The 15,705-nt window shown below is 37.0% G+C and overlaps 1 protein-coding gene across 11 annotated transcripts in view; it reads right to left on the bottom strand.

Annotated features, from left to right (window-relative positions):
* The window catches only part of Ten-m (teneurin transmembrane protein Ten-m), a 653,992-nt gene that overhangs the window by 21,206 nt on the left and 617,081 nt on the right, over nt 1-15,705 (bottom strand). For 6 of the 11 annotated variants that reach the window (XM_069110243.1, XM_069110246.1, XM_069110244.1 and 3 more), the window contains 5 exons: nt 14,097-14,279; nt 8,113-8,197; nt 5,628-5,791; nt 1,965-4,772; nt 150-439 (listed from right to left, as the gene is read on the bottom strand). In XM_069110243.1, coding sequence (XP_068966344.1) covers nt 150-439; nt 1,965-4,772; nt 5,628-5,791; nt 8,113-8,197; nt 14,097-14,279 — 3,530 coding nt within the window. The remainder of the gene's footprint in view (nt 1-149; nt 440-1,964; nt 4,773-5,627; nt 5,792-8,112; nt 8,198-14,096; nt 14,280-15,705) is intronic. The other 5 variants (XM_069110245.1, XM_069110254.1, XM_069110251.1 and 2 more) reach the window with 4 other exon arrangements.

Below are 15,705 nucleotides of genomic sequence, written 5' to 3'. Positions count from 1 at the left end.
ACTTTTTCAAATATTTCAAACCACAAAACTACCAAATATCACTCAATACGAATCGTCCGAACTTAAAATTCACGGCACGTAACGTGTCAATGACCTTTTCTATGATTCTATTCTAGAAAAAAAAAGAAAAATGGGGCAGTGGCACATACAATAACACTAACATGGGACGCCCGTGTGGTTCTGGCCTTGAAACCACTCAGTACTTCCAGAAGATCGTACTGCGTGTGCGTAGGAAGAGCGTTTCTTCTTGCGTAGACGCCGATACTGGCTCCACGAGGAATATTATAGTCGAATCGCACGTACGCGGCTTCCGACTGGTAGAATTGCATGTTCCAGTAGCTGTATGGTGGAATCTCTTTGCTGAGCTTCTGTCCGAGACCCACTTGGGCGAAAGTCGTGCCATCAGGTGGAAAGGACCTGGCGGGGAAAGTTCTTGCACCTGGAGAACGCGAGATGAAACGTCACTACCATCCTTTCGCTTTTGTATGAAATCAGTTTTCTTTCGGATGACTCGTTTTTTTACTATTTTTTGATGTTTTGATAAATTTTGAATAAATTGTCTCTTTAGGAGTATGTTGACTATGACAATTTTAGAAACTGAAGCATTGATAAGTGAAGTATTTATTCCTTTTCAGAGCTTTTAAAAATAAAGGCAAAGAAAATATCAATCGCTAAGCAACGAAGATTGGTTACTAGATGAATTATTCTTTCTAGTGTAGGAAAGAAAGATATTCTCCGAAAGAAAACAGATTGTTGTTGCTTAATTATAAAGCATAAAAGTTTTATAAAAATTGCGTGGCTTTATACTTAGCTAGGCTTGCGCATCAGCGAATTTCGTGATTTTATTTCGCTTCGACTAACTTCTAACTATAAAACTTCTATTTACGATTCACAAATTCTCACCACTGTCATTCTTTTAATCATCTTTATAAGAACCAATTAACCTCGATTTCAATATTATTATACAATAAAGAAACAGCAAGAAGATTCTAAAAGCAAAATTGATTCTTAAATGATCTAAGGATTAAATGTTAATTTCCAATTCATAAATTTTCATCTTTTTCGTTCGATTGTCTTCGATCTTCGGAAGAACCACTCAACTTCCGTTTCAATATTTAAACAAAAGGGAGGAAAGACAGATAGAAAAGAAAAAGATACTAAAAATAAAATTGGTTCTTAGGTTTCTTGAACGAATTCTCATCACGTTCTTCTGGCGTAACACTATTATCAACATCGTTTTTCTTTCTCCTTATTTCAAGAATCTCGTGCAAGAGCTGATTAGAAAATAGCTCGGTTACATAGCTGCGTAAACGCCGTGATGTACCAACACCATATTACAATATTACACAAACTTCTCTAACCACTAGTGAACATCTAAACACACCGAACGTTCTGCAGGCAAACGAACTTCGAGCGTGATAAGTAGACTATGGATATTTATCCATTTATGGGAAATTTCAAGCTACAAAAGTTCACAATATAAAAATTTACATAATATACAAAAATACATAATTCTTAATTCCGGAATCAAAAGAAGGAATAGTAACATGGAGCTATATGTGATACGGTATATGATGTAATATGAGCCATATTTGTTATAAAAAAAAACAACAGATATGACTTGTTTTTCTGCCATGTGATCTTCATATGAAATATCCCAAGTACGAATTTCTCCTTCAGTTCCATTTCTTTAATTTTATTCCCTAAAACACAAATCTATATAGATAAACATCCACGATCTAATAGAAACGACTACATCAAGAATCTACGTGTATATCACACTATCCAAACTTCAAAGCTTGCATCGGCGGGATCAAGGCAGCATAGAAAGAGTCTAATTAAAAAGAATAAAATAAGCATAATATTACAGCAAAATTCATAAACCAAACTACTAAACAAAGATATAATAAAAAGATAAGAATTCAGAGGCAAACGTTTGAAAACAACCATAAACGGGGCCTCACCTTCCAGGATCAGTATAGTGGGTTCTGGGGGTAATGGCGTTGTCCCAGAACACGATAAGCCTACACTGCTCGACTCATCCTCATAACTCGGAGTAGTAGTCCAGTCAACAGTCCCAGTACTCTCCTCAGTCGTCGATTCATAATCATTCTCATAGCTCGTACTCGTTCCTTCTTTTACAGACTCCTTCTCCAAACTTACAGAAGTTTCCTTTCCGTCCTTAGAGTCCATCTGTTTCAGTGTGACCCCATCAAACACTGCAGACTCTTGACGTTCATCTATTTCATCCATCGAAAGATTCAAATTATGTGGTTGATCCTCGAAGTTCAGGGTATCATCTATGGCTGAAAATGGATCCCACTCGTCAGAGGATGAACCCATACATGGACATGAGCACTCGCACTCGCCACCAGCCCAAATTGGTGGCGGTGGAGAAGATGGTGGCTGAGGCGGCGGAGGCAATCGATTGTCTTCAGAATTCGCGATAGAGTTCTTTGCCATGCTCGAAGCACTTTCCACAGGTGTCTCGTGAACTTTAACCTCGTCCACGTTTACTTTAGTGGCTTGTTTATCATTGACATCGTCACCATTGGTTGGGACAGAGACAGACAGTACGTAAAGCGGTTTCGAGGAAGCCGAGTCTCCAGAAGCTATAGTGATGTTCACAAGCACCCGATGTGATGATGAGGATGAGGATGAAGAGCTCGATGAACTTGGTGAACCTGATGAAGATCGATGAAGACCATCGACTGGTACTTCGATGATTTTCACTTGCTGTGTCAATGGTGGTGACGATTCAGAGTTAGGTTTGATCGGAGCTTGAATATTGTTAGAAGCATCGTGTGTCTTTTTCAGCGAATCGTCGTGTATAGAATCGGTTTCTGACGATTTTTCGTGATACATTCTCCGCGGTGGTAGTGAATCGGACTTAGATTTAGTTGTAGATTGCATGTTATTAAAATTACCGTGCACTTTTTTATATGAATCTTCGTTTATAGCGTCAACCTCTGCAGATTTTTCGTGAAACATTTTCTCAAACTCTCTCAAGAACTCCTCGTTACTCTCTTCTCTAGTGATAACCCTCAGATCACCAGTTTGATGCACCAAATTTGATTTTTGAGGAACATTGTTGGTCTTCAGTTCATTCTCCAAAAAACGGTTCAGCTTCTTGTCCTTCATTGCGGTATGATCTTCAGCTATTTCATGATTTAATTTGATAATTTCCACCTCGTCTTGCCCGTAATTATAAACAGGATAGTCTCTCTGGAATTCTTCGGATTTCTCAGGACTGTTCACATGACTGGGCAAAGTTTCAGACTCGGACGAAGAATCTTCTCGGGAGAGTTCTCGTGTTTCCTTCACAACATCCGAAAAATCATCGGAAGAACTCGCGTTCCTGCGATCCTGTGGTCCGTTCCGAGCAGTACTTTCAGTTTCCAGATTCTTACCGTCTTTCTCGTCCTTCGGGGTGCTTAATGAACTAACGACATCTACGTGCTCTACTACCAGCGCTGGCACAATATTTGCTTCGAAATCATTCTTTGTTGAACTTGTTGTACTTACGGTTAACGAATCGGTGACATTCATATCATACTCAGTGACATCCGCAAAGAAAGTCGTGTTATTTGTAGATATATGGTTTTCTAGTAACTTTCTATCGTTCTCTATCGATTTCATGTCAGTGAGATTCGCGATTATCTCGTCAGTTTCGACATGCGTGGGCGAAGTAGTGTCATTTATGTATTTATTATTTTCTAATAATTTTCTATCGCCTTCTGTATCATTTTTGTGTAATTTTACTTTAGTAAGATTCACACTAGATTCGTTATATTTGAAATCCGCGGACAAAAACGTATTATTTGTGTGTTTATTCTTTTCAAACGGTTCTTTATTACGTTCTCTATCGTTTTCTAGTAACTGTCTATTATTCTCTACATTTAATCCTAAATCTTTCTGTGCAACTTCTACAACACTACTACCAGTACTAGCCTCGTTGAACGAATGTTCCACGGTGATCGATTCGACGTTAAATTCGTTCGATTCTATGTCTACCGAGAACGTTCCAAAACTGGACGCCCTAGGGACGAAAGTTTCACTAGTCTGAGCGTTACCATTGTCTCCACTCGACTCACCAAACTCGCTAAATTCGGTGATCGAATCTGTTGTAGCCCGATTCTCAATGATCGATTCTGTAGTGACAACAATCGAATCTAAATTATTCGACTCAGACTGCGTGAAATCGTTGTTGATTTGACTCTCTGGAGGTTGGTCGTTAAGTGAAACGAAAGAGTCACTAGCAGCAGGGTGAACAGAGGAGGATGTAGCGGCAGTGGTGTAATTATTAGTAATAATCGAAGAGTCAGAGACATTCGCACGAAGCAACGATCCCAATGGACTCGTTGATGACAAAGGCAACGACGAAGAAGATTTTTGATCGTCCGCATGCTCCGTTTCATGCACATTAACCATACCAGGACGATCCTCGTTGAACTGTGACGTTGGTTCGTTTGTCACGGTCGACGAGAGCTGTTCACGTTCGCGGGATGCGACAGTTTGGTGCAACGCATGCTGGTTAAACGTGTCCCTACGTTTACGGGTGTACGCGTGCTCTAACATGCTAGCCGATGGGTTAATACTACCTCCTGAGGATGCTTGTTGCCGTGTTCGCCCGCTCGACTGCGACGAGGACGCGGTTGCTGAAGAAGAGGTCTTGTTCCCGTCCGAGGACAGGGGTTTTGTATCCGAGTTCTCGCCAACCAGAACTGCGCAGGCTTTCGTGCTTTGGTACGACCGGTTCACTATGCTGGAAACTGAAATTTGAACGGTGGTTTTGTTAAAATCTTTGATATTTTTCAATGTGACGAGATGAAGAGAATAGAAATTTTGAATAAAGTCTTAAAATACTTCTTTTTGCAGTCAGAAAATAGATCGTACGAGATACTCGTAACTATCGATATAGGTGTATCGTGATGCAAATTTGTAATTGTATTTGTATCGTGATGTAAATGAGTAAAGCTTTAGTTTTAAAGTAAATGTATTTATAGAACAATATAGATAATTTCGGTGATCTTAGGTAGACTTCGTCATCATTTATTTAATGCAGGATTCATGTTATGAATCTCACTGATAAAACGTAACGAATATGTAGAACAATCCGATATTGCCCATAATACTTGGTGACTCGTAAACCAATACTATTTCACTTAAATATTACAGAATATAGAGGTTCTGTACTTCATTTAATTTCTTAAAAATTTATTTGCTATAAATATTTCTATCCAGTTCGTTCAACCTTCAGCACAAAAGATCTAAGAATCTAAAAGCTAAGTTGATATTGAATCAAATCATCGGTGATTTAGAAGATTAATTTATTTATTTATGAAATTATTCTATATTTATTTGGTTTTCTGATATTTACTCGCTATAAATATTTCCACTAATCTTCGATTCATGTAAAAACAAATTTGATAGTAAATTAAATCGTTAATGATTCAGAAGATTTGTTTATTTATGAAATTACCGTGTATTTAACAATGAAAACTAACAAGTAAAATCAATTAATTATTACTTATTAACGAATCATTATTTCATTGAACGATGGTATAAACATTTGTTTATTTAATCTAGATGTACAAAGATTAAATATAAATTAGACGACGACTTACCTACTACGTAGGCTAGTGCCGCCGTTATACACAGCGAGACCATAAGCAGTATCATTGCAATTAATTTCCAGCTGCACCAGTCGACCCCTTTGACAAAATGGCAGCGAATGCTTTGTCTTCTCATTGGGATCATTGAGGGCGCGTGGCCATACGGTAAAGGTACCCTGAAATCAACAAATTAATCTCATTTTACTTCCATTTTATACATCAAAGATTATTTACTTTCATCAGGAAATTTTATTACGTTAGACAGATTTCGAATATTTTAATAGCAGGAAAACAGTAGGTTGTGAAACTGTCCTTCATTTGATTTATTTAAATAATATACGTATTCATCGAGTCATTTTCGATCCAATTCTTCGATATGTATTTAGGAGTTTTATATCTTTAGTGACATCAAACTTGAGAAATCAAATCATCAAGAATGGACTCGTCATATTCTTGAAACAGCTTTGAACTCTTTTCATATTCTTTATCGGATCTTCGTGTCTCTCCTTAGTCAAGTTACCAAACTTTAGTCAATTTAAAAATTACATAATTCATCTAAATTACACCGTCATATTGCTAACTTTCTTCCAAAATTAAAGAATTTCTTCTTGTTTTAATGAAAAAAAAGTCACGATACCGACTCTCCTACAAAATTGGAGAATTTGTGTTGAGTTTTAATGATTAAAAGAAGATGTAAGATACGTATATCCGGAGCGGAGTCGTAAAGTGGTAGCACGGTCCGTATGATTCGACGCTGTCTCCGAACGTTGATTTCAAAGGAAGCGGAACGCCGGTTCACGTCGTTTGATACGCGGCAAATATATTTGTACTCGTCACGTGCTCTCGCGCAAAAGCATCAACCCAGGGCTCCTGGAGTATGTTTATGCTGAACGTGGAAGCGCGCGTTTCCAAGTAACTCAGAAACGTCTAACAAAAATATTTAAACGGGACGGGCCGGGTTTCCGAGCAGCGAGAGGCTGCCTGTTTGCTTTCGTTGCATCACGCGATAATGGAAAACGAAAGCCAGACGCATCGTCCTCGTCGTCTTATTCGCGCAGATCTTTCCCCTTCTTTCACTTTACAACCCTGTGTGCAATCGAAAATCGCGCGAATTCTCTCTTTCTTTATATTTTTTCTTCTCCCCCCCTCTTTTTCTTTTTAAATGACCGATCAAGTTGATTCTTGCGTCTAAATATTTAGAGTACAAATTAAGTCTGGGTTGCATGAGTCGAGAAAAATTTAGAAACTTTGAACGGAAGTTTGGATTTTTTCTGTTTTAAATCTGGAGTTCAGAAATCCTTTGTGGGAAGTATACATGTTTCTTTCTTTTTCGTGTATTTTTGTTTGAGGTTGTTCATGCTTTAACATTTGAAAAGCAAAGAAATTTAAAAAACGTTATTTCCTTTCTACTGAATTTCTATGAAGAGCTTACTTCGTGACTTGACACCTTTTTGTTACACAAGTTGATGTTTCATTAATACGATCGATGGATATTTATTCATGACTTTACTGATAATTGCACGTATCACATTTTGTAGCTCTACCAAAGCCACAAACTATCTTAAAATTCATTATCGTCTTCCAGGTTAAATTAAAATATTTCCTAAAGAAAAAATATCGTATTATGTTCGTATCGTAAGATTAGGCTTTGCCAATAAATAAAAATTCGACGAATATTTGTCCTCTTCCAATTTATTATCGCGACAATTGCACAAAGTAATACAATAAGAACATTTCCACGAAACCAGAATCCCTATAATGTCTAGTTTACGACGGTTTAGTAAATTTCAAGTATGTTTTAGTAAAACTCGAGGATCTATAGAGCTTCGTGGTCCCAAAGCGCACGATTTTTCACGGTAACATGGTGTCACGTGCACAAAAACCATTCTCCGATGGGATGACACTTCAGCTTCAAACATTGACTCATTGTACGACACCATCTGAATAGATGATTCACGAGATCTCCCTTGAGTACGTTCTCCGTTGTTCAAGAAGAGAACACGAAGAAGCGATTGTTCGCCACGGTTCATTCGTTCCGATCTAGCACCGTTCGTTTTTCGAAATTTCCACGACCTATTGCCTCCCTTTTTCTTTTTTTATTCTTCTTCCTTTTAACTTTCGAACAATGAAGGTTCGAAAGTCGTGCAAGACTTAAAAAAAAGCTTGTAAATTTTCGAATAATAAATTGTCTATTTCAAGCAAATTATTTCGTCGGAACATGGATTGTCATGATATATTTGATTCTAAATATAAACTTGTTATTTAATAAATCGTGATATTTTAATGTAATTGTAGATCCAAATGAAATTAGTATGATAGGATCTGATACAGAAGTTTCCAATAAATTCAGACATTTAATTATTAGGAGCGAGCAAAATTTAAAAACTGTGCTGTCTGCTGTTCAAGCATCACATCTTTTTACAGGAGCAAAAACGAAAAATACAGAAGCCTATTTATATAGAATAGAATCGTATGGTAGAGAATGAGATAGGCTTACCTGTCCATGTTGTTCTGTAGCTCGACTTTTATTGGACTATTCCCCGTGGACTGATTCTTGTTGTTGTACTCATTCTTCGGTATCTCTGTGAAAAGAGAGAACAGAACGATAGAGACAATTTGTTACGTTGCAGATCGACGAAATTTCTCGTGGGAAATGTTGCCCTAGTTTTTACCTAACCCAACTTTTATTCAGTCTCTCTCTCTCTCTCTCTCTCTCTCTCTCTCTCTCTCTCTCTCTCTCTCTCAGTTTTTCTTCGTTCGTGTAATATCTTCGCGATTCTTTCTATACAGTATCATGCTGTTGTCCTCTGTTGTCCTTTCTGTACGAAATAATTCATTGGTGTACATGTCGGGCAATCGAGGCAGCAATCCAAGAGTCACCAATCTAATCCCATTAAATTCCGACAATGCGCACTGCATCGTGTTCTATCAATTGTTTAACGCTTTGTTCGAAGATATCGTAGTTGACAGACGTAGATCGAGTTTAGTGAGAAAGTTAGAAGCGATATTATTATAAATAGTAATTACTTATTTCGAAGTTTTTATATAAAAAAGGAAAGCGTATTCTATTATATAAATAATTTTTTTAATGTAACTGTTTTATTATATAGTTCTTCTTATATTATCCATTTTTATTTTGAAAGTAATTTATAATTTGTTTCGTATTTGTATAAAGGAAATGTAAAAAGAGATATAACAGACTTAATTTTTATAATTTGCACATTTTCAGTAAGATGCTTTCGCTAAATGAGTTCAATATAGAAGAATAATCTACTAAAAAGGAATAATAATAGCGTATTATACTAATTAACCAGTTTAGTTAAATAAATAACAACTGAGTATGTAAGTATGCAACATATGAGTACACAACTTTCTTTCACCAAGGTATAAATTATGATCGTCCAACTCCACTTTAAACAATCGCATTCACCCGATGCATACGATGAAACGTGAGAAGAAAATGAAAATACTTAAGGACAATGATTCCGTCTATATCAGTATTCATTATACAACGCCGTTTTCAATTATCCGGTTCGAAGGAAAGTCCGAGGGATCGATGAGTGGCCTGCTAGAAAAACCACCATCGTTTACACGGGGACGATCTTGTGGTGTTTCCAAGGTGTTCAGTTTTCCTTATGCACCTTGTGGTCTGGCCGCTTGAAATTCAAACCGAAACCACGATGAATCATGTACTTATCGATTCAACACGGGGCCTCGTTCACCGTCTCACTTCTTCCTCTTTTTCCTTCGTCTTCGGGTTGTATCGGTGGAACACGGTGCAAAGAAAAGGTCGCCGCGTCTGGCATCGCAAAATGCGCGAACCTTTATCCGCCATATTTCAGGATAGGGTTATTCGAGTCACCTAAGCTTCAAAATATCTTAAAATTTAATCTCGAACTTTGCACCGGATAATCAAACTTGTAGTACATCATGGGGCACCATTAGATTGATATTTAATGCAGATTGATATTTAAATAATAATGAATAACCCTGCTTTACCTGGTCGTATAACGAGTAAAAAAGAAAGAAAGAAGACGCGAAGGTTTGTTTAATTCATTTTTTCTGACAGCTCCGCCCATACGCGGTGTCCACTCTAATTAAGTGTACCTCGAGTAATTAGAAATGTGTATAATAAATATGTCGAACAGGTAAAAAGGGTACAATTAACCTGTCAGTGGTGGCCATTCATCGAGTACCATTGCAAAGGCTTTGATTTCATGTTGAAATGGTCTACCTGTGAGGTTGTGACCTATTATGAGAGGATTTAGGATTTGAAGCTCTATTTAGTTGAATGCTTAGTAAATATTGGTACATATTAACTTTGGATTAGGTTTCTTCAAAATTTCCACCAATTAATCTTTAATAAACGATTTATTAATCTTTAATAAAATCTTTAAATACACGATGGTTTGTTTATTTATTTATTGTAGAATTTCTGATATTAGTAAACTGCTTGTCTAATTTTTGTAGAACATAAATGTCCAATTAATATTGTAAATGTACTAGTAAAATAAAGCTTTACCCAACTTGATTTAATGGTTTGAAAGAATAAAGGTTTTGGTTGTTTCGAGTGTCCATTTGACAGTGATGAATAAAAAAATAAATATTCGATTTATGTTACCTATGGGTTATCTTTTTTTAATTGCAGAATTTGCATTGAATTGGATGAAATATTTCTATTTAGACTGTCACGTATTATTGGATATTTTTGGTTATTGTTTTGAAATAAAAATACTCCCCATAAGCCACTTTTGAATAAATTTAACATTCTGTAATGTTACCTGGCGAGTGAACGCACTTGTGTTTAAATTTGTTATCCTTATTTTTTAACTCTTACTAGCTTGATGTTACTAAAATTAAGTAAATTCAGTAGCTACAAGCATTACTTTGTCAATATATGCTAATGCACTTGCTTACTTAACGTTACTAAAAAATTTACTGGAACTTGAGAAAAATTAATTAACCAATATTCGAAAACTTTGCAAGAGCACTACCGTTTTTTAAAACCCTTTGCCTTAGTTCCTCATAATATAAATTGTATAATCATAATTAAAATACAACTTTGTTAAATAATCCATCAGATTAAAATCACATGTAAATTACAATTTAATCCTTAAAAGAATCTACATAGAGATATTTTCTAGATGTAACCTCAATAACCAATAAAAACCTTAGTCAATAAAACATAGTCACCATGTTATACATTGACAGGTATTTCCAATGCGTGAAAGTATTAAATCACGTTGGTCTGGTGAGTGATTAAGGCAATTCTGACACGCTAATCGTAGACATATCCCTTTTTCTACGGTTCCTGGCATTAGGCGTCGTCTCGTGCGGCGGATAATTACGTATAAAGAAGCAAAACGAATGGGCAAAGAGGTAGTCCAGAATCCCCATAATCACGGATATCTGCCTAAATGCCATAATCATCGAATTTTGGGGCCGAACGACCGGCAACACCTGCAATTAGCGGCTTGGGGTCTACTTTTGCGGACCTTCGTCTTCCCACGCTTCGATTTCCTGCTCACCAGGTATATGTAACGAGTGAAGGGTGGAGCAACGAATTCTAACGTAAGAATAAAACGAAGGGTTTCCAAGAGTATTTCAATGCGGTACTTTTACATGTTTCTATAAAAAAGCATTCATGAGGCAAGGATTTTGTTGTTTGATTACTTTTCAAGATAATTTTATGAGATTATGTTATTTATAGGGGATGTAAAAGAGAATTTTTTTCATTGCAATATTATGTAAATAGAGTTGTAAAAATAAAGGAAGAAGTCGTATTGGTTAAAGCATTAAAAAATAAAGTACCTACAAAAAATTGTATCTGTGGTATAAAAATAGTAAGGAACATGAAAATACACGTATTTCTTCCAACAACGATACAATCTCAATGTCCACAACCATGATTCGCCTAACCGTTAGGAAAGATGAATGACCATAGAATTTCGCAAACACTCGGATGACGGATTCGAGGAAGCCGAGAAGTGCATTATCGACAGCGGCGAAAGGGACAAAAGCCTAGAAAAGATTGGTGGCTGTGTCGATGACCAGACCAGAGAGGAAAAAAGAGAAAGACCAAGGATCGACCTTAGGTGGAGCCTAAAGTATTCTGTGGAAGGTCATAAGCGTCAGCCAGTGTCATAACCGAGGGTCAATAAGTCGAGAGATCATAAATCACCGTTCGAGCCGCATCTCACGTTTTTGAAACGCCGTAAAGCTTTCAAATGTTCCGAGGTTTCGCTAGAGAATCATTTTTGGCGCCTGGGTCGTCTGAACCGTAGAAAATTTAGAGTCCTTCCTTAGTTAGAAACCAAACAAGAAAGGAACGCGTCTTATTGTGTTGTTCAAAACGTCATAAAGCTCGGTTTTCGTCTGTGTTTTCCCTGTAATTGGTGTAGATTGCTGTTAAAGCGTCTCGAAAAGCCTGTTCACGGTATGCTTTTCCTCTGTCGAATGCACTCAACTGTTGGGACATTGAGGCACGTCATTTCATGGCTGTGCGTCTCTGGTAAATTTCGATTACCTAGCTGCTGGTTCTGAGAGAAAATCGTTTTAAGCGTCCCTTAGGGTAGTTTTTCGGTCATCAGCTCCGACGCAGATGGAAAATTATTGCGAAAATGTGGAAAATTTTGGGGCTACTGATTGAAGCCAAGAACTGAGGAAGGATCTCTTCTTTTTTCAGAGAGAAAGATTTAGTAGCTTTGAAAATTTTATGACTGATTATATGTACACATTGTGAACTAAAAATTTGGAATCATTTTCCAGTGGTTATATCGAATCTGTTACTAATTCTGTTAAGTATATTCAAAATTAACGTGACAGATATTTGAGTAGCAATTTTCTACAGCTTTCAACACTTTTCGCAGCATCTTTTCAGAATATTCTATACAGATCAACTTCTTAAAATTTTTTCGAAGTATTCTATATAGGTAGAATGACTTGTTTTAAAGTTTCTAGGGAACAGGTCCTATTTGTTCTTCCAAAATAAACGAAGAGCCTTTCATTTGGATATTTCGACAAATAACGAAAGTAAATTTGTAACAAAAGCGTTAAATTTTTTAGACACTACCCGGGTCCTGGTTGGCCGATAAGATAGCGGCTAGAAGGAAACTTCGTCTTGAAAATTATCGCACCCCCGCCCATCATTGGTTACCACTGATTACAGCGTGTACTACCCTCGTCAGAAACGTCAGTCACTTCCCCCTCTCCTTGGCTAAGCCTTCTTATTACGGCCCTCGATGAAACATTGTCCGTGTTATCGGTGGACACACCTCCTCCAAACACTTTTCTTCCAAGAATCTTTTCCCTTTTACTTTCGTTCAGCAAACTTCACAAGTCACTGTGATAACCGACTGAAGTCTATATAATCAATTTTAAATCATCCATGTTTTCTTAAACTTTTAAAGAATCTTTCGAATCAACGCTACTCTTCTAAAATCATCTCAAAGTTTGAACCAGTTCTCAATTTCAAATGCATTTACTGCTGTTGATAACATATGGTGTGTCGTCTTAACGATCAAAAATTTATTTTTTACCAGATTTTTGATCGTTGGATTGTTATATACACGAATTAGACGAAAATATGAATTTGGGGTCAGTCTTCGTGTCAGTTTAGGACTAGTTTTTGTATCCTCGGAAATCGTCCTCGGAAGTTTCGTCCTTTTGTTAAATAGAAAATGTTAAATTGAAAAATCCTTAAGTAACTTTGCAACGTTTGAAGAAAGTATGCAGTGTTAGAATCTATCTTTGTTTAAACAGAAAAACGCAAAAGCTATAAGAGTTTGCTTGACGCAAAGTCGAAAGCTACGTATCTCAAACAGAATCCTTATCTACTGTCTCTTAGGCAGTCAATCTTGCTCTCTAGATATTTGTTTCTCAAACACTTTTAACCGATATCATCCTGGGGAAACTCTCGAGATCCTGGAAAAATGTCGATCGGTGTAAAGTTCGCCTCTGTTTATCTACAGATCGATTATTTAGAGATCCGATGCAAACATTACCAAGAATCCACCACTTCGAATCCACGAAAAGACGTTTGAATATTTTTAGGAAATCTTCGAAACTCTCGATCAAATAGTGTAAACAAAAGCATATATTCGAGTAATATGTATAAAACGTTTTATACATAAAATTTTACCCAAACGATATTCAATGTCGATTTAAATCATAATTTATATTTACCAAAGATACAAAGAATTCTAATAGAATATTTAATGTATCAAAACTTGTCAAGTACGAAACATTAGCAACAGATTTTCTAATATAATTTTCGTGTCGTCATCGAAAGAACGGCTCTGACTAATTTCATCAAGCAGTTTCTTAACAAGCTCAAACAGTTATCGAGCTGATCAAGCGGAGATACGTAATCGTACAACTTTGTGTTTCGAGGAAGTGAAACCCCTTTGCCACGTCTTTGTCGTGGCCTCTTTTTCGCTTTGAGAACGTAAATCAATGCCTTGAGCAACCCCTAATACTCACTTGGTATACTGTAGAAGCCGCCTGATGAGGTGCGTACGAGGCAGGACGGCTGGAGGTCGGGATCACGCTCGTGATCGCTGGCTGCGTGACTTCCTGGCAATCTTCCGTTGACGCGGCTCATTGTAGGGTTACGGGGTGGCACATCGGGCGGGCCCCGCGGCGCCGAATTGTCCAACAAACACCCTATAACAAACGAGAAGGGATACTTGTTAATTATGCCCGTGAATATCTCGATAACTGAAATATTTCAGAAATTTTAGAAGATCTTTTTTATCTTTGGAGCTTTAGATTTGTTTTCATGTTAGCTTTGTGTTTTATTGTCTAACCTTCGGATTCTTTCTTATTTTAGTTTTAAATAATTTTACCGCATGCCTAGATCTCTTTTGTATTGTAATAAAATTAACGCTTTATTAAATAATAGTATCTATACCGTATATCAAAAATTTTTCTCTGAATTTTCTGAACAATATATACCACGCAACCGCTATTACAAATGCTATTAAAACACGTTCAAAGGACAATTCGATCCCGTTTAAAAATAACGTTGTGGTTTAGATTACTGGGCCGGGTCTTCTTCCAGGTACTCGAACAATGTCTAAGCGTAATCCTGGGCAGGTGGCCAGGCGGTTTTCATCGAGGCGAAAGGGTTGAGCCGATCTCGCGATTAGGCACGTTTCACACAGCCAGGCTTTCGCCGCCGCTACAGGGATTACAACGACTAGGGGGAGTGACCCAGAATTGCAAAACTCTCTCTCCTCTGCGCAACGATGCGAAATGAAAATTTTTCGAAGGCAGTTTCACAGCTTTGTCGTAGTGCTCTGTGCCAGGTATAACAATGTCACCCCTTCTCTCTCTCTCTTTTTTCTCTGTTCCTCTTCACTTTTCCAAAAAGCGCACACCAATAACGGAAGATGTGTTGTCGTTCCTTTCTTTTTTTGTCGCCGATGTATCGGAAGTCTTTGTTAGAATTTCTATAACAATCCTTTTTTCGCGCGTCAATCGATGGTCTTCAGGAAGCAATATATCAGATTCGTGGCTTGTTCGAACGAAATGTTTGGTGTAGAATCGATCCTGCTACAGGCTTTGAAAATTATTGGTAAGTCTAATTTTACAGAGGTGAAGGAGCAAAGGAAATTTTGAATTTGATGAAACTACAAAAAAGTAGCTCAATATGAAATCAGTAATCGCTTAAAGGAGATTTAAAGATTCGTATAAAAATGTATAAAGTATCCGAAAGAAAGTGCTTATAATACTTAATAAAAAAAGAGATTACCTTAATCATTTCATGAAAACATGAATTTCTACAAAGATCCGCAGTTCAGCTTGTTATAATATCATATTATTATATTAACTTATTCACACAATTGCGTCAGAAATGACTGGAAAGACGCGTTTCGAATGCAAGACTACGTCAAATCTACATTCATCTCGAAGAGTTTTAGGAAAAAAGGATCAAAATTCCATTATGTAGAATGTTATCTCGTACCGAGAGCAACGGTTCCATAAATTTAGTTTCTCGAACAAGTCGAATAGAGAGGGTCGCAACTCATTTTTAGATTTCCTCGAAGTCGATACTCGGAAAGTGGAGCAGTCTCTGGGTTCTTTAAGT

This window comes from Bombus flavifrons, chromosome 3 (assembly GCF_040668555.2).
Source record: "Bombus flavifrons isolate JBK064 chromosome 3, iyBomFlav1_principal, whole genome shotgun sequence".
Taxonomy (NCBI): domain Eukaryota; kingdom Metazoa; phylum Arthropoda; class Insecta; order Hymenoptera; family Apidae; genus Bombus; species Bombus flavifrons.
Note: the sequence above shows the minus strand (reverse complement) of the source record. Positions and strands in the feature narration are given on the sequence as shown.